The sequence below is a fragment of the Ceratotherium simum genome, chromosome 1 (genome assembly GCF_057802395.1).
Source record: "Ceratotherium simum simum isolate JZ-2026a chromosome 1, ASM5780239v1, whole genome shotgun sequence".
Lineage (NCBI taxonomy): Eukaryota > Metazoa > Chordata > Mammalia > Perissodactyla > Rhinocerotidae > Ceratotherium > Ceratotherium simum.
The window spans coordinates 2,412,962-2,439,377 of NC_141900.1; the positions used below are offsets into that span (position 1 = coordinate 2,412,962).

Here is a 26,416-nt window from a genome sequence, read left to right on the forward strand (position 1 = left end):
TCGCTGCAAAACATCATCCTGTTCCCTATGTCTTCGTGTCATTCCCGAGTCGAAGGCTCACCTAGATGCACTGGGAACACGGGCAGGGTGGGTGGGGTTACATCACATTTTTGGGTACCCTGGGGGTGGCACTGTGGGTTTCCACCTCACCTGTCTGCACCTGCGCCCCCGTCCCCTCGTCTCAGTTGATGGCTCCGAGAGCCACATTTAGGATCTGAGTGAGGAGATCATCTTCAACCAGTTCCTCCCACCCCACCCGAGAGGCACACAGAGGTCCAGGCTGGACGTGGGGCAAGCCCTGAGGATGGCATGGTGTTGGCAGACAGAAGAGTAAGTCAGGCCGAGGAGGGGCTCCTGTGCATGTTCCCTTCCTGGTCCCCATGACAGATGCTCAGTCGTCATCGATGGTGAGTTCGTGCTGCACGGCTTCTTCAATGTTCTGAAGGAGGCGGATTTCCCACTGCCTCACTCGCTCCATCTGTTGGAGGAAAAGCATCTCTGAGACTCTGCAGGAGCGCTCGCCTCTGCTAGAGATGAGCTGCAGAGGGAAAGCAGATGCCCACCCAGGGCTACAGACCCTCACGCTGGTCAGGCTCTTGGGCACCATCTGGGCCTCGCAAGCCGGCCTGGCCAGTCCTGCATGGTTCTGCCTCCACATGCCGGGCACCGTGACTCCAAAACAGGGCCAGCAACAGCCTAGAGGGCCGAGTCTCAGTGTGGGGACAGATGGGTATGCAAGTGGATGGGGTTAGGACCTGAGGGGCTGGGTCTGACAACGGCACAGAGAGGTTGCTGGGGAGGGCACAGGGACAAGCACATGCCAGGAACACGAGGGCTGCACAGGAGGGGTCCCTGCGGATGGAACGTCTGTGTGAGGCGACTTTCCAACTGTGTTCTCTGGAGCCCCCTCTTCCAGGGGCTACTCAAGGAAGAAAGGAAGGGTAGCCCCCAGGATACTGTGGGGAAGATAGGGTGGGATGACCCTGCTGCTAAACAGGATGAGGGCTCAGGCTCATCGGCACTGGAGCCCGGGGGACAGGCGGCTCGGATGAGGTGGGGTGTGTGCCGGCCTGGGTCTCAGAGGATGAGGCGGGAGGTGGAAGGGAAGAAGGCTGGGGTCTGCCAGCCACGGTTGGCGGGCCCGTTGTGGAGCAGCGTGCTCCTAACAGCCCGAAAGCGTACAAGTAGAAGCAAAGCCACAGGGTAAGAGGAAGAGCTGGAGAAGCTGGTGTGACGGAGGATTCACACATCTGCCCCAGCGGCTGAGGAAGGTGGTCTCTGGTCTGCACAGAGGGGCCACGTGGGCCCAGGGACGGCACTGTCTCTAAGGACCCAGGCCCAGCTGGGCGCAGGTGTGGTTGTGTGACAACCTCCACTCACCGTGAGACTTGCAGGCTCCTTCTCTTCCTCAGCTCTAGAATATTCCAGCCAGGCTCATGCCTCTGCTGGCAGCAGGTGGGAACATTAGCCCCATGGGGAAACTGATCAGCAACAAAAGGCAGGTGTCCTGCAGCGGAGAGGCAGCCGAGGCCTGGGGCAGCCCCCGCACCAGGCCCCCCCCCCAGGAACACACATGGAGCTTCCCATCAGCTCTGCAAGGCCTCGCTCCCACCCAGGACCAGGCACAGCTATAGAATACAGCAGGGCATGAAGGCTAGCATCAGGACCCCCCATGAGCAATGCCCCCAGGAAGGTGAGCGAAGCCAAGCAGAGAGGAGGACAAGGCCCCAAAGGAAACTTATGGGGATGAGCGTTCCTGGAAAGTTAACTCATCCTGCTGTAACCTGGGAAGGCAGGGCCAGATGACCCTCCGAAGAAGAGGAAGGAAAAGGCAAGGGAGGAAAGAGAAAAGAAAGCACTGGAAACAGAAGACAACATGAAAAATGAAAAGATAGTCCACGCTCATGGATTGGCGGAATTAATACTGTTAAAATGTCCATACATCCAAAGCAATCTACAGATTCAGTGCAATCCCTATCAAAACTCCAATGGCATTTTTCACAGAAGTAGAAAAAACAATCCTAAAATTTGTATGGAATCATACAAGACCCTGAATAACCAAAGCAATCTTGAGAAAAAACAAAGCCGGAAGCATCACACTTCCTGATTTCTACTTATAACACAAAGCTATAGTCATCAAAAAAGTGTGGTATTGGCATAAAAATAGATACATAGACCAATGGAACAGAATAGGGAGCTCAGAAATAAACCCATGCATGTATGGTCAATTGCTTTATGGACAAGGCAGCCAAGAATATTCAGTGGGGAAAGGACAGTCTCTTCAATAAATGGTGCTGGGAAAACTGAACAGCCACATGCAAAGAAGGAAATTAGACCACTATCTTACACCAGACACAAAATTATATCAAAATGGATTAAAGACTTGAATGTAAGACTTGAAACCATCAAACTCTTAGAAGAAAACAGAGGACAAAAGGTCCTTGACGTTGGTCTTGACGATGATTTTTTGGATTTGACACCAAAAGCAAAGGCAACAAAAGCAAAAATCAAGTGGGACCACATTAAACTAAAAAGCTTCTGCACAGCAAAGGAAACCATCAACAAAATGAAAAGGCAAGCTAGGGAACGGGAGAAAACATCTGCAAATTATGTATCTGATAAGGGGTTAATATTCAAAATATTCTGACATCAGAAAGGTCCCAGGCCCATCAGCGAGGGAAGGGTGGTGCTTGCTCTCCCAACTGTCATGAGGCTGTCTCCTGGCAGGGTCTTGGCCGGGGACCCAGAGCTCGCAGGGGGACGGGGACAGGGTCGGGGCCTACCGCGGCTGCCAGCTTCCTTGGGTCCCGACGCCTCTTCCTGGCTGTGTATGGGATCCCAGGCAGTCCCAAGTTTCGTGGCCAGTTCCTTGCTCCGGGGGACTCCCTCTGTTCATGCTGCTGGGTGGCTGAGGCTGGCTCAAGTAGGTCCTCCCCAGGATCCCAGGGGTCCAAGTTGGGCTCTAGCCGCCCACTGGACTCCCCGGAGGCCCAGACGGTGGAAAGCCGCCTCTTTGGGAGGGTGGCTGGGGGGGACGGCAGGTCCCAGGAAGAGCGTGCAGGCAATGGGGACCCACCCGCAGAGCCCCTTCCTGGCCAGTAAGGGACCTGGCCCGATGGCCTCCTGCGCCTGCTCAGGGCAGTGCTGTGCTTTAGGAGGGTTCTGGAGGACTGCCGGCGTGTCACTGAAGGAGGGCTCCCATCTTCAGAGGGGCTCGACTCAGGGACCTGTCAAGACAAAGCACCGAGGTTGTCCTAGAAGGTCGCAGGGAGCCGAGCCTGGCCAGGCACTAACCCCAGCACGCATGTTCACCTCGAGGTAGACCACCTAGAGCAGACCCTCCAGTTGTGAGCCTGCGGGGAGCCTGGGGCCCAGGAACCCCAGCGCGGGGCTAGACACTGCCTGCTGTGCCTGCTTTCCCACTAGGTTTGTCCTTTTTTGGTTGAAACTTTAAGCATCCGTCAAAAATTTGTTTTATAAGGATAGGATTGAAGAACAGATGACTTGCAGGTAAAAATATTTTTTTTGAAAAGAAAAGTGCACAACATTGTCAATGACATCATCTTAACATTATACTCAACATAAAAAAGCAAAACCCTTGGCGAACATGGCAGTTTTTTGTACATAGTGAAGTTGTGCTGACGGGGGTGGGGAGTGGGGGTAACGATGCTTTTGGAAAACTCACTATCTCCAACCCCATGACAGCTTGTAGCAACTCCAACACAGCCAATTTTTTTTCTTCCAAAATAAAGCTTTGATTAAACCATTTCCACTCTTGTACTCACAGCCTTTTTTCAGATGCTGATCAACTATACTTGGCAAATCTTTTTATTGTCATCATAAGGTGTTGGTCTCTGCAGTGCTCCTTCAGGTTTTCATGTCAAAATAATTTGGCAGCAGATTTAGCAGTTCAATTGTTTGTTTGTAAGGAGCTCCCATCTGTCTTTTAAACACGTGTTAATCCACGCTGCTAATTAATTCTGCAGTGTATCCAGTCAATTCACTACCAAGTGAGGTCACTGTCAAAGTTATATTGGACTTTTAACTTTATGTTGAATCCCACCTGTGGAATGGGGGAAAATACGTGCAAACCACAAATCTGATAAGAGGATAATGTCCAAAATATACAAGGAACTCATACAACCGAACAGCAAAAAAATAATCCAATTAAAAATGGGCAAAGGGCCTGAATAGATATTTCTCTAACGATGACATACAAATGGCCAAAGGTACATGAAAAGCTGTTCAACATTACTCATCATCAGGGAAATGCAAATCAAAACCACAATGAGATATCACCTCACACCTTTTACAATGGCTATCATCAAAAAGACAAGAGAGGGCCGGCCCTGTGGCTTGGTGGTTAAGTGCGCGCGCTGCGATGCTGGTGGCCCGGGTTCGGATCCCGGGTGCGCATCGAGGCACCACTTCTCCGTTCATCCTGAGGCCGAGTCCCGCATACAGCAACTAGAAGGATGTGCAGCTACGACATACAACTATCCACTGGGGCTTTGGGGGGAAAAAATAAAATAAATAAAATCTTTAAAAAAAAAAAAAAAAAGACAAGAGATAACAAGTGGTGGTGAGGATGTGGGGAAAAGGGAAGTCTTGTGCACTGCTGGTGGGAATGTAAATTGGTGCAGCCACTATGGAAAACAGTATGGATTTTCCTCAAAAAATTAAAAATAGAACCACCATATGATCCAGCTATCCCACTTCTGGGTCTACATCCATAGGCCCTGAAAGCAGGGTCTCAGCAAGATCTGCACCCCATGTTCACTGCAGCGTTCCTCACAGTAGCCAGGATACGTTGAATCCCACTCTCATGAGACAACCTCACGCATTTGGTGTTTGGTAGCAGGTGTAACAGTTTCCTGTTACAATGTCCATTTGAAGCAAAGACACCCAAAACTGTTCAGAAAGAACCGGAACTTTTCTAAAAGAACAAGAGAATAAAATGTTCGAAATGGAACGATTCTGACCTTTCCTGAAGCCTGCTCACGCTGGAGGAGCAGCGACTGCGCGCAGAAGTCGACAAGAACAAGGACTTACATGAGGAAGCTCAGGAAAAGCACATGCACGCTTGACCACAGGCCCCTCCAAGGTCAAGGCCTGAGGGTTGCGTCCTCCAGGGGCCGTCTGCCCAGGGCTGGCTTCTGCTCGGGGTGACGACACTGCTGCTTTGTTTTCTTTGAATTCTTGCTACATATTTGTGCATGAAGAGGATTATCTGGTAGTGAATTTTGGGGGAAGCACAGCTGAAAAGTATATTAATGGTGTCGATGTGATAAACAGCTCAACTCCTCTTAGAACAAAGAATACATGGAATGTTTGACCCAAGGCAGTGGGAAAGTGTATTAGTTATCATTTGCTATGTAACAAATCACACTGAGGTGTAGTGGCCTAAAATAAACATTTGTGATCTCAGTTTCTGTGGGTCAGGAGTTTGGGAGCAACTTGCTGGGCAGTTCCATCTTGGAGTCTCCCCTGGGGTCACCATCAGGCTTTGGCTGCAGTCACCTGGAGGCTCGACTGAGGCTGGAGGGTCTGCATCCGAGGTGGCTCACGACTCATAGGCCTGGCAGGTAGTAGTGATTAAATTTGGTAATTTGATATGTTTTTTGATAAAATAATATTGTAACATATTGAAAGCTTCCAGATAAAACAAATTGTTTTACAAATGTATACTCAGAACAGATGAGCTAGACATACTATGGGAAAAGATGGGACTTCAAATGAGTAGGGAAGAGAGTTTCTCTCTCTCATTACATGTTGTTCTAACTGGTTGGTCATTTGGGGAAAAAAACCCAAAACAATAGTAAAGCCACATTCCTACCTCATGTCTTACACTAAAATAAATGACAAGTGATTCAATATTCTACTCTTTAAAAATTCGTAGATTAATAGGAAAAAAACAGAATAATTTTTAAAAATCTGAAACCAAGTTGGATTCTTATATCACATCATTCACCAAGATAAATTCCAAATGGATAAGATTTAAATGTAAGAAATAAAGCTACAAAAGCATTGGAAGGAAATATGTGTGGGTTCCTCTGTAAACTTGTCAGAAGTGAGGCTTTCTAATGATAACTCACAACACAGAAACTATAAAAGACAAGAATAAGTTAAATAGAATGTTTTTAAACTTCTGCAAAGCAAAAAAAAGTGACATACTAAGTGAAAAAAGATAAACCACAATTCCTACAAAAGACGAACAAGGGGCTACTCTTCCCAAAATCGAGGAAAAGCCAACAACCTAATGGATAAATGTGAAAGGACCCTCAACAGTTCTTTACACACAAATGCTTTTTTAGTATATACTGATGAAGAAAGATCACTATATTTTGGGTAGAGACTTTTTGTGCAAACTGAGGAAAAACAAGAATCTAAAGTTCTAGAAGAAGCTAAAAATGATGTCTACTTATGGCGGGGGTGCTGGGCAGAGAGGAGCAGGGGTCACTGTGAACCTGTTTGTGTTTTACTTTGAAACCATGGGAAGGTATTACCTATTTACAAATGAAAAAGAGAATCTTTATGCCTCTGATGAAGAGACCCAGGCACAGGGAGACTCAGGCAGTGGCCCAAGACCCCCTGATTGGGGGCAAGTGGTTGAGGGGTCCCCACACACTGGGTGCCCCGGGAGCTACAGAGCAGGGTTATGAAGGTCAGGATTTGAACTTCACCTGGGGACCATTACTAATTCCACACTCTCATATTCATCTCGCAGCTGGAGGTGGGCATCCACGGTCCCGCTCAGCCACCACGCCCTGGGGCCGCTGGTCCCCCTCGGCCTCCAGGCTTTCCCCTGAAAGGCCTGAGACCCAGGACTGTGGGCAGAAGATAGGGGGAGGAGGGGTGGGGTGCCGGGTGCCTGGGTAGACGCTGGATCCCCTCTGATGTCTCTGAGATGGCACTGCGGGCCTAGGGCCCAGGTGCGCCCGGCCTCGAGCACAGGGCACGGGCGGGGAGGGGGCGTGGGGCTCGAGGCGCAGCCAGGGAGGGTGGGCAGGGGACGCCGGACAAGGGGAGTCCTTTAGCAACTCGGGCAAGGACCAGGAGGCTCCCGGGTGCCAGCACGAGGCCTGTCCGCCCCGGAGCGCAGGCAGCCCTGGTGGCTGCTCTGCTCTAGCAGGGAGCCCACCGGGCCTCTCCCCCTGCAGCGCCCCTCCCGCCTTACCTGAGCCTTAGTCTGCGGCCGCGCCACCCCCCCACCCCAGGCACATGTCAGACACCTCCACCCCATGGCTCCACCTGGACCCTCTCCACCTACCTGCGCCCGGGGCTCCATCCCGCTCCCCGCGGTGACCGGTCACATGGAAATCTGCTGTGTCAGGTGAGCCCCAGCGCCTTGAAGTACCCCTGCGGCATCACAACCACGGGCTGGGGCAGGTGTGCAAGAGCCCGCCTGTGCTTGGCCTCCACCTGCTGACCCCGTGGCCGCGCAGGCGCAGGGCCCCGCACAGGGCAGGCTGAGTCCTGAGGGTCTCCACCTGGCGGGTTCCTCCCTGTGCACCTGAATGTGTGCATGTTCGGCCTTTGGGAAGTCAGAGGCCCTGGGCGCCTGTGGATTCCCAAACAGTGAGCCATTCCTGGTGCACTCACTACGTGCCAAGTGGTTACCTGCCTCATCACCCCAACTTCGTCCCCAAGGCCCCTGAGACCAGAGACATTCCGTGTCATGTCCTGAGGGCAGAGTCAAAGGGTAGGAAAGCTGAGAGTCACCCACAGCTTTCGGACTCCAAAGTCCCTTCCGCTGCTGAGAAATCCTTAGCAGCCTTCATTCCGTGGTTCTCAAACTTGAGCTGATGAGAACGCCCCTGTGGCTCCTATTGGAGCCCCGCCATGGGCCCAGCCTGAGTTTCTGAGGAGCAGCTCTGCATGGGGACTCAGAATTGACATTTCTAACAACTGCCAGGTGATGCTTTATCAATGAATGGTAATACTACCACAGACTATTGGTAACTTTTTTGTAGTTAGTGCCATTGAGTTGATTCTGACTCCTAGAGCCCCTGTGTACCACAGAGTGGAACCCTGCCCGGTCTTTTCGCTCCGTCCTCTCACCTTCCAGCGCTGTATCAGACAATGCTCTGCTGCTATTCATAGGGTTTTCGTGGCCAATTTTTTCAGAAGCAGGTGGCCAGGTCCTTCTTCCTAGTCTCTCTGAGTCTGGAAGCTCTGCTGAAGCCTGTCCACCATGGGTGACCCTGCTGGAACTTGAAATACTGATGGCAGAGCTTTCAGCATCCCAGCAACCTGCAGCCATCACAATATCACAACAGACAGACAGGTGGTGTGGTTCCCTGACCGGAAACAAGCCCGGACCAAGGCACTGAGCGTGCCGAATCTCAACCACTAGACCACCAGAACTGGCTACTGGTAACTTAATCTGTCAGCCTTAAGCATTTGGGGGTGTGGGACTAAAGAGAGACAACAATAGAGAAGCTAGCACCACTGCCAACCTGAATGCACTCTCTGTGAGTGTTCTTAGACATGCTCTCAACCTCGCAAGGACCCCAAATGCCCCCATTTCAGTGAGGGGAAGACTGACCCCAGAGATGTGGGGTAATTGCTCAAGGTCGTTGAGTGGTGCTTAGCAGAACCAAGACAAGAACCTCAGACTGACTCCAAAATCAGTGCTCTTTGCTGCCTTTCTAGTATTTAGAAAAAGTGTTATTCATCTGAACTTTGCACTAAGTCACTGTGTGATTTCGGGTGAATGGATTTTGTCACTTGTTCTCTCTTTTCTCTGTAAATTGAGGCAATATCCTAAACCTTTGAGATCCCTGAATCCTGGGAGCCTGCCCGAGGCTCAGAAGAGTGTTGAAAGCGATTGTCAGAGGCAGGGGGCCTCTACGGGACCCATCCCCGTCCTGTAGGCACAGGCCGTCTAAGCCGGAGAAATGCTCCAGGTTCAAGTGCTGCGGGAGCTGGACAGGAGCCCTCTGCGCCCTGCTCCTGGGGCTCTCGCAGGGCACAGCCCTCTGGAAGGCAAGTCGGCCTTAGTGCAAGACACCTGAGAGCAGGCAGGGCCTGTGAAGGAGCAAGCCCACTTACAGGAATGACCAGGAGATAGACCAAGCCGGCACTCATTTCCTGTTATGACATCCATGGGGCGTCATCTTTGAGAGCCCCAACAGAAACAGTGCACATAGCTGGGAAAAGGACACTGACTCAATCAGGGCATGTCTAAGGACACCACACTCTGCAGCCAACAATCTGTGTGTAAACACATGTGTATGTACGTGTGCATGCGTGTACTCATACATATGCGTGTGTACGTAAACACACACTACAGACACGATGTTCATAAAACATTAAGGGAATGTTTTATGAGAAAAGGCTGTGGAACAGACAGTATAGTGTGATCCCACTTCAGATATTACATATACACACACACATCCACACACACATGTCCAAAAAGGGGTTCATGGAAATGGTAACATTGGTAATATTTAGGTAGCAGAATGCTGGGTAAATTTTAATGTCACTTAAATCTGTTTCACTTTTTCTAAAAAGAACATGTAATTAGTAAACAATTTTATAAAATAAAGCTCACCTGATACAGTCCCTCATTTTCCAGATGCGGAAGCCGAGAGCGGCAGAAGGGGAGAGTCTGTCCAAAGGCTCGGGGCCAGTCACGTGGGAGCTGCCTGGACACCGTACTGCCCCAGTGTCCTGATGTTTTTCCCCGCACCAAGCCACCCCCAGGATCCCCTGACCTCATGACCCCCAGGGTTCCCCTGACTTCCTGGCACTTAGGCACACTGCTTTGAGCACAGCATAAGGCTCTTCTGTTTGTGTTTGTGAATAAAAACATTGTGAAATCTGCAGTGTGCGTCTAGAGTCACGTAAGTCTGGCAGGCAGTGTCACCTGTCACCAGTGCCCTTCCCCAGCACATTGGGCAGCCCTCTGGGGAGAAGTGTGGGGGTCTGGGGGAGGGGCCCTGCGGGGGCTCCAGGCCAGAACTGGCCCCACACCCTGAAAGCTCAGGTCCCTGCTGAGAGCCCAGTGCACATTCCATTCCTCGCACTGATCCTCAGAGGCTCTGCACCACGGAATCCGAATTCCCCTCACTGTGCAGGCAAAGACCTGGAGAGGCTGAATCCTAGCATGATTCCAAGGATCCAAGATGCAGGCACGCACATGCCCACTAGCCTGCCACGCTGACACCTGTGTTCCTGCCACAAATCATGCTCCTGGCACAGGAGGACCTGCTTCAGAACCTACCTCTTGTCGTTTTGAAAATGCAGGCCCTGGACAATGAGCCATCTCACGGAGCTTTATGATCACGTGTAGGAGATCTTCAGTGTGACGCTTAGTACGAGGTCAACACTCAGCAACTCAGGGCACCTGCTTCCCACGCTGCTCCAGGCACCGTCCTCCACCAGCCTTTCCCAGTCCCGCCTCATGCTGTGTCTTTTCTGAACTCCAGCAAGGTGAATTACTTGTCGTTTCTGTGGTATATACATTTTTCTGTATATTATGATGTTTTGGCATCTTAAAACCTTTCTGGCTGGGGAGAGACCGCTCCTCCTGGGCTAGCCAGCCCTTGGAGACAGCAAGGGGCCCAGCAGGAGCACACCTGTGATATGCAATCTGACCAACCCAGAGCCAGGCCTCCTCTCTCTGGCCTGTGCCCCCAAGAGGCAATATTCCTCTGCCTTAGTCACCCCAGGGCAGGTGCCAGGCAACTAGAGACTGCTGCTATAGCTTAGAGCCCTCCAGAGTTGTTCAAACTAGCCAGTCCTAAACTGTTCACCCTGCCCTCCCTTTTCTGTGGAAACTTATTAAACTTATTAAGGTTTCCACAGAAAAGGGAGGGCAGGGTGAACAGTTGGCTTGGCTCTCCTCCCACACCTGTTTTATATCTCCTAACCACTCAGGAGCTTCTCTATATGGCCCTGCATGGCATGCTGTGCCTCCTATCTCTAGGACCTGGGAGTATAACAGCCTTTTTTCCTTTAAGCCTCATTCTCATCTACTCCTGTGGCCCATCGACTTTAGAATCCCATATCCAACATGTATGTTCTCAGCACAGTTTTGACACAGCCCATATGCTCAAGGTTGCCTTTAACCTCAGGTCATAAATAAGAGGCTAATGGTCGGTACTGCTTGTCAAATACCACAGAGAACAAACCTATAAACTTCATTAATAATCAAATAGGTGCAAAATGTCACAGCACAAGTACTTCTTTAAAATTATTAAAATTTGCAAAGATGAACTGTCACAATACCTTTCAAAACAGAAACACCAGGTCCACATAGTTCACTGGTGAATCCTACTAAACATTTAAGGAAGAAATTATACCAATTATCCATAAACTTCCAGGATATAGAAGCAGAGGAAATAATTTCTAACCCATTCTGTGAGACCAGCACTACCAAATACCAAAATCACATGAAGACATTACAAGAAAGGCAAACTACACACCAATATCTCTCATGAACATAGATGCAAAAATACTCAGCAAAATATTAGCAAATTGAATCCAACAAAGTATAAGAAGAAATATATGCCATGACCAAGTGGGATTTACCCCAGGTATACAAGGCTGGTTAACACTCAAAAATCAATTAATGTAATCCATTACATCAACAGGTTAAGGAAATATCCCATGATCATATCAATAGATGCAGAAAAAGCATTTGACAAAATCCAACACCAACTAATGATAAAAAAAATTCTCAGTAAACTAGAAATAGAGGAGAACTTCCCCAACTTGATAAAGAACATCTACAAGAAAACTACAACTAAATCATGCTTAATGGTGAGAAGCTTGAAGCTCTGCCAATAAGATCAGGAACAAGGTAAGGATGTCCCCTCTCACCACTGCTTTTCAACATTGTAGTGGAAGTCCTAGCTAATGCAATGAGACAGGAAAAGGAAATAGAAGATATACGGATTGGGAAAGAAGAAATGAAACTGTGTTTATTTGCAGATGACATAACAGTCTACGTAAAAAATCTGGAAGAATCTGGGGCCGGCCTGGTGGTGCAGTGGTTAAGTGTGTGTACTCTGCTTCAGTGGCCCGGGGTTCGCAGGTTCGGATCCCAGGTGTGCATCGATGCACCGCTTGTCAAGCCATGCTGTGGCGGCGTCCCATATAAAGTAGAGGAAGATGGCCACGGATGTTAGCCCAGGGCAAATCTTCCTCAGCAGAAAATAGGAGGATTGGCATCAGATGTTAGCTCAGGGCTGGTCTTCCTCACACACACAAAAAGAATCTGGAAGAATCAACCAAAAGAATCCTGGAACCAATAGCAAGGTTGCAGGATACAAGGTTAATATACAAAAGTCAATTCCTTTTGTATATACCATCAATGAATACGTGGCATTTGAAATTAAAAACACAGCACCATTTACATTAGCATTCCCCCAAAATGAAATACTTGTATAAAAATGTAACAAAATATGTACAAGATCTATATGAGGAAAACTACAAAACTCTGATGAAAGATATCAAATAAGAACTAAATAAATGGAGATATATCCCATGTTCATGAACAGGAAGACTCAATATTGTTGAGATGTCAGTTCTTCCCAACTTGTCCTATAGATTCAATACATTCCTGATTAAAATTTAGTAACTTATATTGTAGATATTGACAAACTGATTCTAAAGTTTCTATGGAGAGATGAAGACCCGGAACAGCTGACACAAGATTGACAAAGAACAAAGATGAAGAACTGACGTCACATGAATTCAAGATTTACTATAATTCCATAGTAGATAGATAATAATACATAAATATAATATATATTATATAGCATCTACTGTTATACATGTTATATTTAATATATATTCAATCTTAATATATAAATCTATAACACAGAATGTGGAATTGGCAAATTAATAGACAAATAGAGCAATGGAACAGTTTAGGGAGCCCAGAAATAGACCCCCATAAATATAGTCAACTGGCCTTGGGTAAAGAAATGAAGATAATACAATGCAGTAAGATAGTTTTTTCAACAAATGGTGCTGGAACAACTAGACATCCACGAGCAAAAATTATGAATCTAGACACAGAACTTACACTTTTCACAAAAATTAACTCAAAATGGATCACAGACCTAAATGTAAAATGAAAAATCGTAAGTTCTTAGAAAATAACCTAGGAGAAAACCTAGATGACCTCGGATATGCTGATGACTTTTTATTTTTTATTTATTTACTTATTTTTGAACTTTGCTTAAAAAGTTTATTTTTATCTTAACTGTATGGACCACTATAAAGTTGTTGATGACTTTTTAGATATAACACCAAACACATGATCCATGAAAACAAAAATTTATTAGCTGGACTTTAATAAAATTAAAAACTTCTAATCTGTGAAAGAAAATGTAAAGAGAATGAGAAGAAAAGACACAGACCGGCAGAAAATATTTGTAAAAGACAAATCTAAGTTACTGTTAGCTAAAATGTTGAAAGAACACTTAAAACTCAAAAATAAGAAAACAACCTGATTAATAAATGGCCAAAGTCCATAACAGACACAACCCCAAAGAATATAAACAGATGGCAAATAAGCACATAAAAAAAAATGCTGCACATCGTATGTCATCTGGGAAAAGCAAGTTAAAACAAAGAGATACAAGCACACAGCTATTAGAATGGTCAAAATCCAGACACTGACAATACCAAATGATGAGGAGGGTTTGGAGCAAAAGGAACTCTCATGTATTCCTGGTGACTGTACCCACGTGATGTACACACTGTGATGCAGGTGAGAGCACTCCCATGCAATGCACACACTGTGATGCAGGTGAGAGCATCCCCGTGTGATGTACACACTGTGATGTAGAAGAGAGCATCTCCATGTGATGTACACACTGTGATGCAGTTGAGAACACCTCACACAATGTACACACTGTGATGGAGGTGAGAGCATCCCCATGTGATGTACACCCTGCGATGTAAGTGACAGCACCCCATGTGATGTACACACTGTGATGTAGAAGAGAGCATCCTCATGTGATGTGCACACTGTGATGCAGGTGAGAGCACCTCACATGATGTACACACTGTGATGCAGGTGAGAGCAACCCCATGTGATGTACACACTGTGATGTAGGTGAGAGCATCCCCATGTGATGTACACACTGTGATGCAGGTGAGAACCCCCCCATGTGACAGACCAGCGACAGTCATATAGGAGACTGTCCCCCACTTTTTGGCCCAGGGTCCTTGTCCTTTGCCCGGTCAGAGAGTTAGCAGGGTTGTGTAACCTCATGCCTGGCGGGCATGAGTACGATACATCATTGCCACATTCTGTGGGTGGGAGAGATGCCGCTGCCCCGTGGGTGGGTTCGATGGGGCATGGTGAGGGAGATCTTGGATGTCTGAGGTTGACTGAGGGGCCAATGATATGTTAAGGTCTCTGTGTGCAGAGAGCTGGGGAGGGTGGACCTCCTGGGGAAATCAGGGGGTCAATCTGGTGCAGTATTTTTTCTCCTCATCAAAGTCATAAACACTTTTAACCATCTAATGAAACTACAGACCTCATCTCCAAGAAATTATCAATCAACACTTAATCAAACAACATTATGCCTAACACAGCAGAGAGATCACGGGTTTCCTGCAGCCCATGCAGGGACCCAGGGCAGATTCTTCTTCTGGTTATGACTTTATATACGGGGTAGCGAAGACTCCAAGTGGAATGACTCGCACAAGTTCATCTGGAGGTGAGAAGCAGAATGGAGTCCAGAGTGCTCATGTCTCTTGGCTCCTCCAGAGTTCTCTCCATCACCCATGGAGCCCACCATACCCAACCATAGCAATGACTATTCTATCCATTACCCCCACCCCTGAACTCTCCTACCCTAGCTTCTTTTTTTTGCTGAGGAAGATTGGCTCTGAGCCAACATCTGTGCCCATCTTCCTCTATTTTGTATATGGTATGCCTCCACAGCATGGCTTGATGAGCGGTGCATCAGTCTGCCCCCAGGATTCGAACCTGCAAACCCTGGGCCGCCGAAGTGGAGTGAGCGAACTTAACCACGATGCCACCAGGCCGGCCCTCCATCGCTAGCTTCTTATAGGGTGGTTTATGAGCAAGAGTGGGATCGGGATGGTTTTCTACACCAGGGGACTCAAACTTGGACCGGCATGAGGATCCCTTGGAGAGCCTGGGGAACACAGCAGGCTTGGCATCCCCCCAGAGGTTCTGGGTCTGGGGTCCAGATGGGGCCCGAGAATGTGCATTTCTACATGGGCCCCGGGTGATGTGAGGCCAGTGTAAACCATGACACTTGGTGCCCACAGCTCACATGGCCTCTGATGCCAGAGGACAGGAAATGAATACAGTTGAGCACCATGCATGTGCCAACTCCCATGGCACCCCGAATGTGAGTGCAGGCTGGGTGGCCTGCCATCACAGAGATGACAGCCCTGGTCTTTCCACAGGGCCCCTCGGGCACGGGCCCCGCCCAGGCACACCGTTTGAGCTGCTGTGTTTAGGATCTGGGCTGTGTTGACGTGACAAGAGTGAGGTTACTTTTCCATTTAGATTGCAGGGGTGTGGGCGTGCCTTCAGTTTGCAGAGCGGTGCCCTTCATCTCTCAGGAGACAGGGCAGGAGGCCAGGCCTTTGCATGGATTTGCATCATCCCCCATGTCAATCAGGGAACATAGCAGAACAGCTTTTTGTTTTTACTCCTCCCTTAAAAACAGCTTCCCTTCGGAGGGTCCTCTGGATTGCAGTATTCTCTCCTTTGAAAGTTTGACTTCGCCCTTGACCCTTGCATTGTTTTTCAGAGCACAGATTGCCTAATTTTCTGGGGCTGGTGAGTAAGCAGCATGCTGCGTGAAGGCAGAATTGGAAACACTGGGTGATGGAAGGCCCCGTGCGGTTTCATCCTCCAGAGATCCCCCAGCCTCTGCCCATGACAGCCATGGGAACGCACGCTGCAGCTAAGCATGGTGGTAACAGCTGAGCCCCGGTATTCCGGGCTGACTGTGCCAGCCACTGCATCGTCGTCATTTCACATGAGGAAACTGAGCCCCGGGGAGGTTATAAAATGTGCCAGGCAGGATGTGGAAATCCAAGGTGCCAACACAGGCAGTCTTGCTGGGGAGCCACAGTGCTGTTGGGATGACCGAGCTTCCACGACCTGCCCTTTAGGGGCTGATGAAACTCTCCGAGCCGAGTTCTTCTGATGCAGCAAGAGGCACTTGTACCTGCAGGTCCTGCAACCAAGTGTCATGCAAGATGGCAAAGGCGCTGTGTGTGGCGCCATTTTTGTCACACCCCCTGGGATTGCACAGAGGGGCTGTCTAGATTATGTGCTGCTGCCCTGGCTTTTCTGAAATGGGAACAGTGGTCTCCTTTACTGCAAAGGCAGAGAATTTACAAGGAGAGGAGGTGGCGGGCATCTCCCATGGTGCTGGGACTTCACAAGCTTAACACTCTTTCTTGCCTGGTTGATGGAATGCAGATTCCACATCTGGCACCGAAAACTTCCCATATGTACCACCAAATTACCTTTCAACCTTGCCCCCCCAAAACCCCTAACTGCTCCTGAACTCTCAGACAATTTTGGCCTACCCTACATCAGATGCCCACAGGCTTTGATTCGGGCAAAGCTGACTTCACCCCCGGCTGGTGATGATAAGCTCTACCTCGCAGGATCCTGGGGAGGGTCCTCTGGCAACTTTAATGAGTGCAGCTTGGCACCGGGTACACACACTATGTGTTTAGGAAAGCCTGGCTCCCCATTCCCCCACCATCCCCTGCTCTGCATGCCCTGCGTCCAGGCGCTCCTGGCTCTTGGAGTCTACATTCATTGGTCAGATTCATTCATGGGCCGGGGCGCCCATCCGTGTCATATGCTTGGTGCTGGGGCAGGGGCAACTGTGAGCCTGGCCCCTGCCCACTCAGCCTGGCAGGAGACTCACGAGTAAACGCTGGTTTATGTAGCTCTTCAGTGTGACTCTAATCCAGCGTGTGACATGCTTCAGGAACACAGAAGGGGCACCCCAGTCTACCTGGGAGCCACCAGAAAGGCTTCTCAGAGGATAGGACATTCAGGTGGGTCCTGAGGGATGGAGAAGGGGCAGAGGGAGTTCTGGGTGTCCAAAAGAGCAGGACCAATGTCATGCAGACATGGCAGAGCCTCGGAAAGGGCCCTGAGCCTTTGGGTTGTCACAGGCCCCTTGGAGACGCTGATGAAACCGTGGCACTGCTTCCCAGGGAGCACTCAGAGACACATGGTTGTGCAGGTGACTCCAGAAGTCCTGGATCCTTGAGCAGACCCGTGGCCCTCATCGAAGATGCCCCAGCCTTCACTCTGACTCCACTGCAGCTGTTTCGTGTCCTCCCCCCGACCTCTGACAGTTCTGGGCACGCAGAGACTGTCGCATCTACAGTGTCTGTCAGCATCCCTGCCTCTGCTGCCCTATCCTTCCTCATGGCATTCATCACAAGCCGCACTGCATTTGTGAAAGTATTTGTTGATTGTTTTTCATTCTCTAGATCCTCGAGGCAGGGCTACACCTTGTGTGTGGCTGACCCTCGGCTCCGTCCAGTGTCTGGCCAGTGGATAGTGACTGGCCTGAAGGGTGCTGGAAGGAGGGTCTCAGAACTGGTCTCCGGTCTCCAGGCCTGCTGCCCCGTGATCCTTCCAGTGCTCCCTCCTGACCACTGCACTCTCAGCCCTGCCTAAGCGCCTCCAGTGGTGGGTGGCTCGCTGCCTTAACAACAGCCCCAAACCTCTTCGTCCCACACGGGGGGCCTTTTCCTCGCTGCTCCGCCTGCTGCGTTATTCCAGCTTCCAGGCAGGGAGAACTGCTGATCATTCCCTGAACACACCACCCTCTTCCCAGTTCTCTGCCTCACCCCGCTGCTGTCTTCTGTTCTCCCACTGCGGCTCCCATCCTCGGCTGCTTGGGGAAGTCCCAGTTTCCCTCCCAGACCTGCCTTGGCTGGCACCTTCTCTGGGACGTGCCCAGGCATGGCTTGGCGCCCTTTCTCCTGCCGTGCACCACCCCCCTCTGGACTTCCTACTAAAGTACTTATCATAAGGACCAGATTATAATTAGCCCTCAACAGAGCATGCCTCCCACTAGACTGTGCATCGTGATGGGTTTGGGGCACTGTTAGCCCTCTCCCAATACCTATCTCTGTACCTGCAGCACACCAAGGGAAGAGCTCCCCTCACTCTGCGTGTCCTCTGCTGGGAAAAGGACAGGATGCAAGATGGGAGTTCATGACACACACTGTGGGGTAGGGCTGAAAGAAAGGAGAGGTGGCTGCGGAAGGAGGATCAGGATAGAGCCCTAGAAGAGTGAGGTTAAGAGATGGATGGAGAGATGATGGAGTAGAGAGATGTGGATGATAGAGAGACGTAGATGATTAATAGCGATGTGGATGATAGAAAGATGTGGATGGTAGAGAGATGTGGATGATAGAGAGATGATGGGGTAGAGAGATGTGCATAATAGAGAGATGTGGACGATAGAAAGGTGCATAATAGAGAGATGATGGAGTAGAGAGATGTGGAGGGTAGGGTGAAGTGGATGATGGAGAGATGTAGATGATTGATAGGGATGTGGATGAATGGAAATTCATACACGGAGAACAAGAAGAAGAAAGTCATGGAGATATGACAGTGATTTTTTTTCTGGAGTTGGGGAGAGGGGATGTTAAGGCTGGAAAATGAGCGGGAGTCTGCAGGGCCAGGATTAGGGGAGGCGGGTGAGGCTCTGAGGGTACAACAGGTGAGGAGGGGCTCCCTCTTGGGCCCACCCTGCACCTTGGTGCCAGCAGAGAGTGCTCCTTCACCCTAGTAGGGGCCGGCCCTGAGAGTTAGACCGTGGTGGTGGTGGGGGGCACAGAAGGCCAAGGGCGGCTGTGGATGCCCAACAGTGGGCAGTGGGGCCTGGGATTCACGCTGCACCCAGAAATGACCTCAAGAGCAGCCACCTTGCTGTGACTCAGCCTGCCAAGGGGAGGGCTGCTCACCCCACAGGACAGAGGGGCAGACAGACAGGCACCCCACACCCGCCTCCAGGAAGGTCCCGGCTCCATTTGTGTTGATGAGGTCAGAGAAGGAGAAAGCTCTCTTGGGTCTGATGGCTGTTTGGTTTACTGCTGCTATGAGGCAAGCAATGGAAACATTTGGGAAATCGATCCGTAGAGGAACTTCCATTACGTGCAGGGTGAGCGGGACCTCGGAGAGGGAGGGATGGAGGGACATCCCTGGGCAAGTGCACAACTGGGTGACCCGTCCAGGGCTGGCAAACTGCCGGGCACATGGTAGGCGGGTCCCAAATATTTACCAGATGATTCTCTTGTTCGTGTGTCATTAATAAAGCATTTCAAGTGGGCACGCCAATTCTAAGGTGAGGAGATCAGAGAGAAAATTCAGAGCACAAATTCTTCGTTTGGAAATGAAATCTTTTAGGAACCTACATCAAAAACAATGTTAAACAAGTCAAAACCATTGATCAGTTCCTTAACCAGACACACAACTTTACTCTGTAAAAATAATGACGGATATGACTGTGAACTTCCAACTGCAATTATTTTCACTGCCCTTATTTTGACTGTAGCTGAGGAGATGCACAAGCTGTGGCTATTTATTGATATAGTCCAGCCGGAACTAAAGGCCAGTGACTGGCCCAAGGCCACAGAGCCGGTGAAGTGGCTAGAAAAGGAGTTAGTAAATGAACTTTCATTTGGTTATTCTTGAGATAAGTAATATAACAGACAATGTAAGTATCTGAGAATACTAAATAATGTAATGGTTACTAGATAATGTCAATCCAGAAGGATAAAAAAGAGTGCACAGGGAAAACCAGCCTGGCTCAGTCACCTAATTTCACCACCTTCAAGCAAGCACTAGATTGGTTTCTCATGCCTTCTTCTCAAGATAGCCAATAAATTTAGAATTACACTGACACGTATTCAGTTACTTTTTCGTACACAAACACCAGCATATTGTGTACTTTCTCATTTTTACTTCACTGGGGAATTTTACTTCACTTGCACAACTTGACTAATCTTGGAGATGTTTCCTCATCAGTAAATCTAGAGCTGCCTTGTTCTTGTTAACGGCTGCCTAGTTTCCAGGGACGGGGTGTGGCCAGAGCACCTGCAGGTCCTGGGGTTGGACAGGCCGGTTCTCACTGTCTTTCAAGGTACAGTGACATTTTTCTTGTGACTCAAGAGAATATCCAAGAAATACGAATTTTAACTAAAGAGAAAGCCTCAGTAATTGACTCCTGATAAAAATGTGTTCTGAGGCAGAATGTGAGAGGAAGCTGGAGTCCGCAGCAGTGCCCTGTCTCTAACTGGGCTCTGATCCCCTCTCCTCTTTGGAAGCTCAGTTAACAAGGTTGGTCTCTGGGGGCTGCAGTGAGACTGGGGAGCTTGGCATCAGCCATCGCAGGAACTGTCTGCTTTCCTCCTTCCTCCCTCCTGGGAAAGTCTGTGAAGAGGCAGTTAGGGGGCTGGGGGCCTTCTTCCTGCAGAGGGAGAAGCGGTTCTGGGCTTTGCCGCTGAGCCCGGGCCAGCGCTTGCGGAGACCGGGGTGCTAAGCCAGTCCTCCCTTCCTCTCCCTGGGCCGTGGTTTCCCCATTTGAAAACAGGTGGGTGGGCTGGCCTTGCCCAGCTGGCTTCTCTGCTTTCCCTGGGTCAGCCTAGGAGCGCTGGTAGGTTGGCATCAGGATGCCCCTTGAACAAAACAAGCGAGGGTTATCCTCTACCTGACTGTGCGCTCCTGGTTACAACTGCACTTTGGCTCCAGGTCGGAAGCCATAACAACAGGACAAACACAGTGGGAAACCTGGACCGTTTACCCTCCTTCCACCCACGGTTTGCGCAGGGCCTTGGGCATACGAGCAAAACAAACATTTTGAACACCTGCCTTCGAGCGCGCAGCGCTGCCAATCATTAACCTCAGGGTTCAGGCGGCGCGGCCCGCGCCTTTCATAAGGCGTGCAAGGCGCCCAGCGAGCATCCACCTCCAGGCGAGCATCGGCTACCGCCACCAGACCAGGGAGCATTGGCCAGTGCGCCACCGCCCAGCGAGCACCAGCCACCGCGCCACCGCTGCCGCCGCCACCGCTCAGCGAGCATCGGCCGCTGTCCGCCACCCCGCCCGGCGATGCCAGAGGTCCCCGCAGCTCGCGCCTGGCCTCTCCTGCTCCTGCTGGCTGTCCAGCTCGGCACAGCCGCCGGCGCTCCTCAGCCGTGGCACTGCGCTCCCTGCTCCGCTGAGAGGCTTGCGCTCTGCCCGCCCGTGCCTGCCTCGTGCCCGGAACCCTCCCGGCCCGCCGGCTGCGGCTGCTGCCCGACGTGCGCCCTGCCGCTGGGCGCCGCATGCGGCGTGGCCACTGCGCGCTGCGCCCGCGGGCTCAGCTGCCGCGCGCTGCCTGGGGAGCCGCGGCCCCTGCACGCCCTCACCCGCGGCCAGGGCGCCTGCATGCTCGTGCCCGACGCCGCGCCCAGCGCCGAGGCCACAGGTACCACGATCCACCCACCTGGTCCCCTCCCCTGGGACAGATGAGCGGGCCTGGGGCGGGCAGGGGCAGGGGCTCCGCCAAAGCCTACAGCAAGTGGGGACCAAACTCGCCTAGGCCCAGAGGTCGCAGCCAAAGCCGGTAAGAGGATAGGATCTTAGGTCACCCAGATGAACCCGATCATCGCATGGTCCTCAGGAGGTGCCCAGGAGAGGGGAGGAGAGGCCCAAGGGCAGGCACAACTTGGTGGGAGAGCCGGGGAGAGAGCCCAGCCCCAACCTCACAGCCCACTGATCTATAGATACTCAGACGGTGAGAGAGGAGGGGGGCCGTTCGGGTGCCCCTGGCCCTCCTTTCTGCTGATGAGTGGGCAGCCCCAGTGGCTGGAGCCTCTGGGAAGGCCTGGGATGGAAATTCCTCCTACTGGCCTCCAGGAAGTGTTTGGAATGTCATTCGTAATTTACGTCCTGTGGAGCGAGTACGTGCTTCCCAGTAGTTTACAGAACAGAATGTGCGAGTTTAGGCTGAAAACTCCACTCGCATTCATTGCCATAGAAAAACAGTTTGATGTGTATGTTGCCTCCTAAGAACTTGACGATCAGGCTCTTTCTTGAATTTAGCATGATTTATTTGTAGTGGGAAGCAGAGGAAATGCGTCTCCTTCTACCCCCTCTCTCTACCTCCCCATCGGGGCAGCTGCGTGTCCACTGTGATTCCTGGAGAAATTTGTGGTTCCATAACCTGTGAGGAATGCACTGGAGCCCGTGGCCCTTCCAAGGAGGGGACGAGGTTTTCCTGTTGGGTTCTCTGCCTTCAGAGTCAATGAAATGGAGTCATCTCCATGATCCTCAAAGGAGATGGCTTCCCCTAGGGTCCCTCAGGAGAGGCAGTTCTCTATGATTCTGTTCATGCACCGAATCCAAACACTAGGACTGTCTGCAAGATATCTGGTGACCACCCCCCTCCTCTTCCAGGAGTTGCAAAGAAGTCACTCAGTCTGTGGGAAGGCAGAGCCCCTGGAGTAGAAGGGGAGAGCTACATCTAGACCCCACTTCTAAATGAACCCTACCACCTGTTCATAGGGTACTACTAAACTGCCCATTTTATGGATGGGAAAGCTGAGGTTCCAAGGCTCCTACTAATGGGGTGAGGAACTGAACCGTAATTCCTGGCTTTTTCAGGGCTCTTCCCAGGCCTTGACAAATGTGCACGTGGCTTCCATCCCCTGCTACTTTAGAAGCAAAAACACAGGGCACCCTTGCCAGACCCCAAAATTACTATTTGCCCAGAACAGAACTGGTAATGCTATTGGGGCAGCACTCTTCAGGGTGACCTTCCTAATGTCCCAGCCCAGATTTGCAGGAAAGGAAACAGCTTCAAGGGGGACAGTGCAGACGCTTTGGGAGGGCTCATGGGTTTGTGGCGTTCATTTTTCAGATGCAAAGGGCCCGGCAGCCCCCGACAGCGTGCCCCCTGAGAGCACAGAGATGACCCAGGAGCAGCTTCTAGACAGTTTCCACTTGATGGCCCCATCCAGCGAGGACCTGCCCATCATCTGGAACGCCATCAGTAATTACCGGAACATGAGGTCTCGTGAGATCTCTGACATCAAAAAGTGGAAGGTGAGGCCCTGGGGCAGGTGGAGCCTCTAGCTTGCACCTGCTGTGCCCGGGAGCTGGGTGGGCTTCTCCCTAGTCCTGAGCCCTGGAGATAAACACTTTTCATCCTAAAGCCTAATAGGCATTTCTCAGCTTAGCTTTGCCAAGCTTTTAACACAAGGGCCTTCAGCAGAGGAGCCTGCTGGATGGAAAGAAAATGCAGTTCCTGCTGTGCAACTTTAGATACCTTACTTCACGTCTCTGAGCTCAGCTCTAAGATAAAGACAATGTCTAAAGAGCATTGAGCTATACTATTCTAAAGCTTGGCACAAAGGCTTTACACCCTCTCCCCCATTACTTCTCCCCCACTCTTTTAAAATTGTGGTAAAATATACATAACATAAAATTTATTATTTTAACCATTTTAAAGTATAAAGGTCTGTGGCCTTAAGCACATTCACATTATTCTGCAACCATCACCAGTGTCCATCTCCAGAACTTTTTCCTTTTCCCAGACTGAAACTCTGTCCCCATTAAACGCTGACTTCCCTGTAGCATCTTAATTGACATCCATTTTTAATTCTACCACTTGAGGGCGACAAAGAATCAAAGTTGGAGTGACTTGGGCTGATTTGTGAAAAAAAGAAAGAAAATCGCCTTCACAAACATGCACACCCAAGAAAGTGGAGGTTGGACCCATTTTCTAGACACGTCGGAATTTCATCTGGAAATGATGACAAGTGGAGAAAAGTGTATTCTTATCTCAAATTATCCAGATGAATGCCTTACTCCTCACGGGATTTGCCTTACGTGAAATAACCTTGTAGATGAAAGAGGAAAGTTGTTAAAAATTTAGACGTGTCTGCTGCTAAATTCTCAGTTCAGAGAGCTGTGCCCATTCTCCTTTCAACCAGGTGACTGGTGCCAAAATTACCAATTGGGGGCAAGAGGAGTAGGAGAGAACTCGTGAAGGTGGGAAGCTCTTGTCTCCTGTAGGTGTTTAGAGAATGTTCAGTGAGGGAGGGCATGGCCTTCCCATCTTTTGTCTCAACAGCACAAGACAGAGACCCACACCCTCCTTTTACAGGGGAGAGATGGAGGCCCAGAGAGGGCACATCAGGCCTGTCCTCAGAGCCCATACAGAATGTCTTCCACCAGCTGTCCTTCAGGCTGATAATTCACTTTTTCTTGTCATTTATCCCAATGTCAAATTGCTCTTTCAGGAGCCCTGCCAACGAGAACTCTACAAAGTGCTGGACAGATTAGCCAAGGAGCAGCAGAAGGCAGGGGATGAACTTTACAAATTTTATCTGCCGAACTGCAACAAGCATGGATTCTATCACCCCAAACAGGTATGTGCCTTCACGGAGCCCGCCGCTGCTGCCCACACCCCTGCAACACTCCTCAACCCCCACACTCCTCACACAGGGGCTCCAGTCCCATGCGTGTTCCATAAAGCCCTATCCCTGATCATATTAAGATCCGCTCCTCTGGGACTAGGAGCAGATAGCTCCCAGTAGCTTGAAGACCAGCTCAGTGCTCATGGCCAGAGGAGGACACGCTGTCACTGTGCCAGACTGAACAGGGGGGCTTTCACAGGCCCCTCGCAGTCTGAATCTCAGTTTCTCCTCTGTAACACAAGAGGGAGGGAACAATCTCCTTAGGAATGCTAAGTATTTATTTGGACATCTGTTCTTTTCTTTCTCCCCACAAAAGGAAATGAACTCTAGAATTAAACACATTAGTTTTTTTCGGCTCACAATAAATAAGATCAGAGGAACCAAGACTTAGTTTTGAGGAACCTTTAGGACTCAGTGAAGCACAGGTTCTGTGGATATTACTGGGGGAAACTGAGGGCCAGGCAGAGGTTTATCGCAGATGAGGAATTTGTTGAGGAATACGAGGCAGTGTTGGCCACCCACGGGACATGCTCCCTCCAGGCTCAGCAGCTCTACCATCAGGGCCATGAAGCAGACATCTGTGCACACAATACACCATGTAACACACAAGACATCCTCATCTCAGTGGACATGACCTTAGCCTCCATTTTACGAGGAGAACCAGGAGGGTGTTGGATTTTGCCCTTGGTCACAATCATGGCTAGTTGGTGGTGCCCCTGGCCTGGGCTCTCAGCCTTCCCCCATGTTCTCCGAGTGGTGCTGGGTGGCATGGAGCTCCACCGCCCCCCGGCTTCACGTGGGCTGTTCTTCACCTTGCATCTTGTCTTTGCAGTGCGAGACGTCCCTGGAGGGAGAGGTGGGGCTCTGCTGGTGTGTCTACCCTTGGAGCGGGAAGAAGATCCCAGGGTCTGTGGAGATCAGAGGAGACCCCAAATGCCATCAGTATTTCAACATACAGAACTGAGAACAGGTGCAATATGATCTATTCCTTCACATGAAATATTTAAGTATATAGTATATTTATACAGTAGCATACACACACACTTTTATATATATATATGTATATGTATATATATATATACATATATAGGAACTACTTTTTATACTCCACATATTACTTGACATATAAAGCTGTAGTTTATTTATTCACTCTAAGTTTATTTTTTTCTACACAGTAACTTGTGCTATATTAATTTATATATCATGAAATACTTCACATCACCTTGTATGTAAATATTTGTATTTTAGCTCTTCAAAGGTTCATGCTTCTGTTTTTAAAGAGCATGGGAAAATAGTGCCTAGAAAATAAAAAAATCAAATGTGTAGCAGTGATTTTTTCAAGTGGCTTAACAGAAGATGGTTAAGCCAAGCTTAAGAATGATTCAGTCTGTATATTCCATGGATCTGAGTTTGGGGTAAATTTCAAGGGAAAGTTAAATGTTGATTATATAATCAAAGCTAGATGTGGTGATGTTGCTACATGTTAAAATATGCATTGGATATATCGTCAAACACACTTGCACAATGTAAACATATTCAGAATAAATATTCCACGTGGGAACATTTTTTCTGCTGTAGACATTTATTGAACATACCGTCTTCTTTGTTTCTGAAACTCCTCCATCCGTCACCCTCCCTTCCTCACACATCTTGGGTGTTTCAAGTCTGCAGGTTCCTCGTCCCCACTGCTGGCAGTTGCCCTGCCCACCAAGGGCTCCTATTGCCCAGTGGAGTCGGGCCGCCGGCAGGGCTGGGCACCCCCATTTCCTTGGGCCCTAGGCTCTCTACTTGCCCCTTCCCTTCCTCTTGTAAATAGGCCCGAGTTTCCTCCATCTTAAATGCAGACAGAAACACTTCCTTAATTTCCCCCTTGCCCCTCTCCTTTCTGCCTCCCCTCAGCCCCTATCCTCCCCAGGGCTCTGAGTAGAGTTCTCCAGCTCAGCTCCCTGCTTGA

General features: G+C 49.8%; 2 protein-coding genes across 4 annotated transcripts; one reads left to right on the forward strand and one right to left on the reverse strand.

Moving 5' to 3' along the window:
* Nucleotides 1-391: 391 nt before the first annotated feature.
* CCDC201 (coiled-coil domain containing 201) lies at nt 392-10,270 on the reverse strand. Its single transcript, XM_087433986.1, has 6 exons — nt 10,229-10,270; nt 9,557-9,838; nt 7,621-7,683; nt 6,726-6,827; nt 2,784-3,227; nt 392-478 (listed from the first exon to the last, which is right to left on the reverse strand). The coding sequence occupies exons 1-6, from the start codon at nt 10,268-10,270 to the stop codon at nt 392-394; spliced, it is 1,020 nt and encodes a 339-aa protein (XP_087290112.1).
* Nucleotides 10,271-21,109: 10,839 nt separating this feature from the next.
* IGFBP1 (insulin like growth factor binding protein 1) lies at nt 21,110-25,567 on the forward strand. Of its 3 annotated transcripts, none has more exons than XM_004438348.3 (4): nt 21,110-21,467; nt 22,902-23,086; nt 24,286-24,414; nt 25,295-25,567. In XM_004438348.3, exons 1-4 carry the CDS (start codon nt 21,110-21,112, stop codon nt 25,424-25,426), a joined length of 804 nt encoding a protein of 267 aa, XP_004438405.1. In that variant the 3' UTR covers nt 25,427-25,567. The 3 variants fall into 3 exon arrangements, with proteins under 3 accessions (XP_004438405.1, XP_087290819.1, XP_087290823.1); XM_087434693.1 differs by having other exon boundaries at nt 22,920-23,086; XM_087434697.1 differs by having other exon boundaries at nt 21,110-21,442; nt 22,910-23,086.
* The last annotated feature ends 849 nt before the right edge of the window (nt 25,568-26,416 follow it).

Bases quoted from the DNA above. Each gene is read 5' to 3' on its own strand.
- CCDC201 (XM_087433986.1), bottom strand. From the start codon at position 10,270: ATGGCTCATTGTCCAGGGCCTGCATTTTCAAAACGACAAGAG. The intron at 9,839-10,228 runs GTAGGTTCTGAA...ACGTGACTCTAG, and splicing joins CATTTTCAAAACGACAAGAG to ACGCACACTGCAGATTTCAC. The intron at 6,828-7,620 runs GTAACCACTTGG...TTCTGCCCACAG, and splicing joins AAGTTGGGGTGATGAGGCAG to TCCTGGGTCTCAGGCCTTTC.
- IGFBP1 (XM_004438348.3), top strand. From the start codon at position 21,110: ATGCCAGAGGTCCCCGCAGCTCGCGCCTGGCCTCTCCTGCTCCTGCTG. The intron at 21,468-22,901 runs GTACCACGATCC...TTCATTTTTCAG, and splicing joins GCCCAGCGCCGAGGCCACAG to ATGCAAAGGGCCCGGCAGCC. The intron at 23,087-24,285 runs GTGAGGCCCTGG...TTGCTCTTTCAG, and splicing joins CTGACATCAAAAAGTGGAAG to GAGCCCTGCCAACGAGAACT.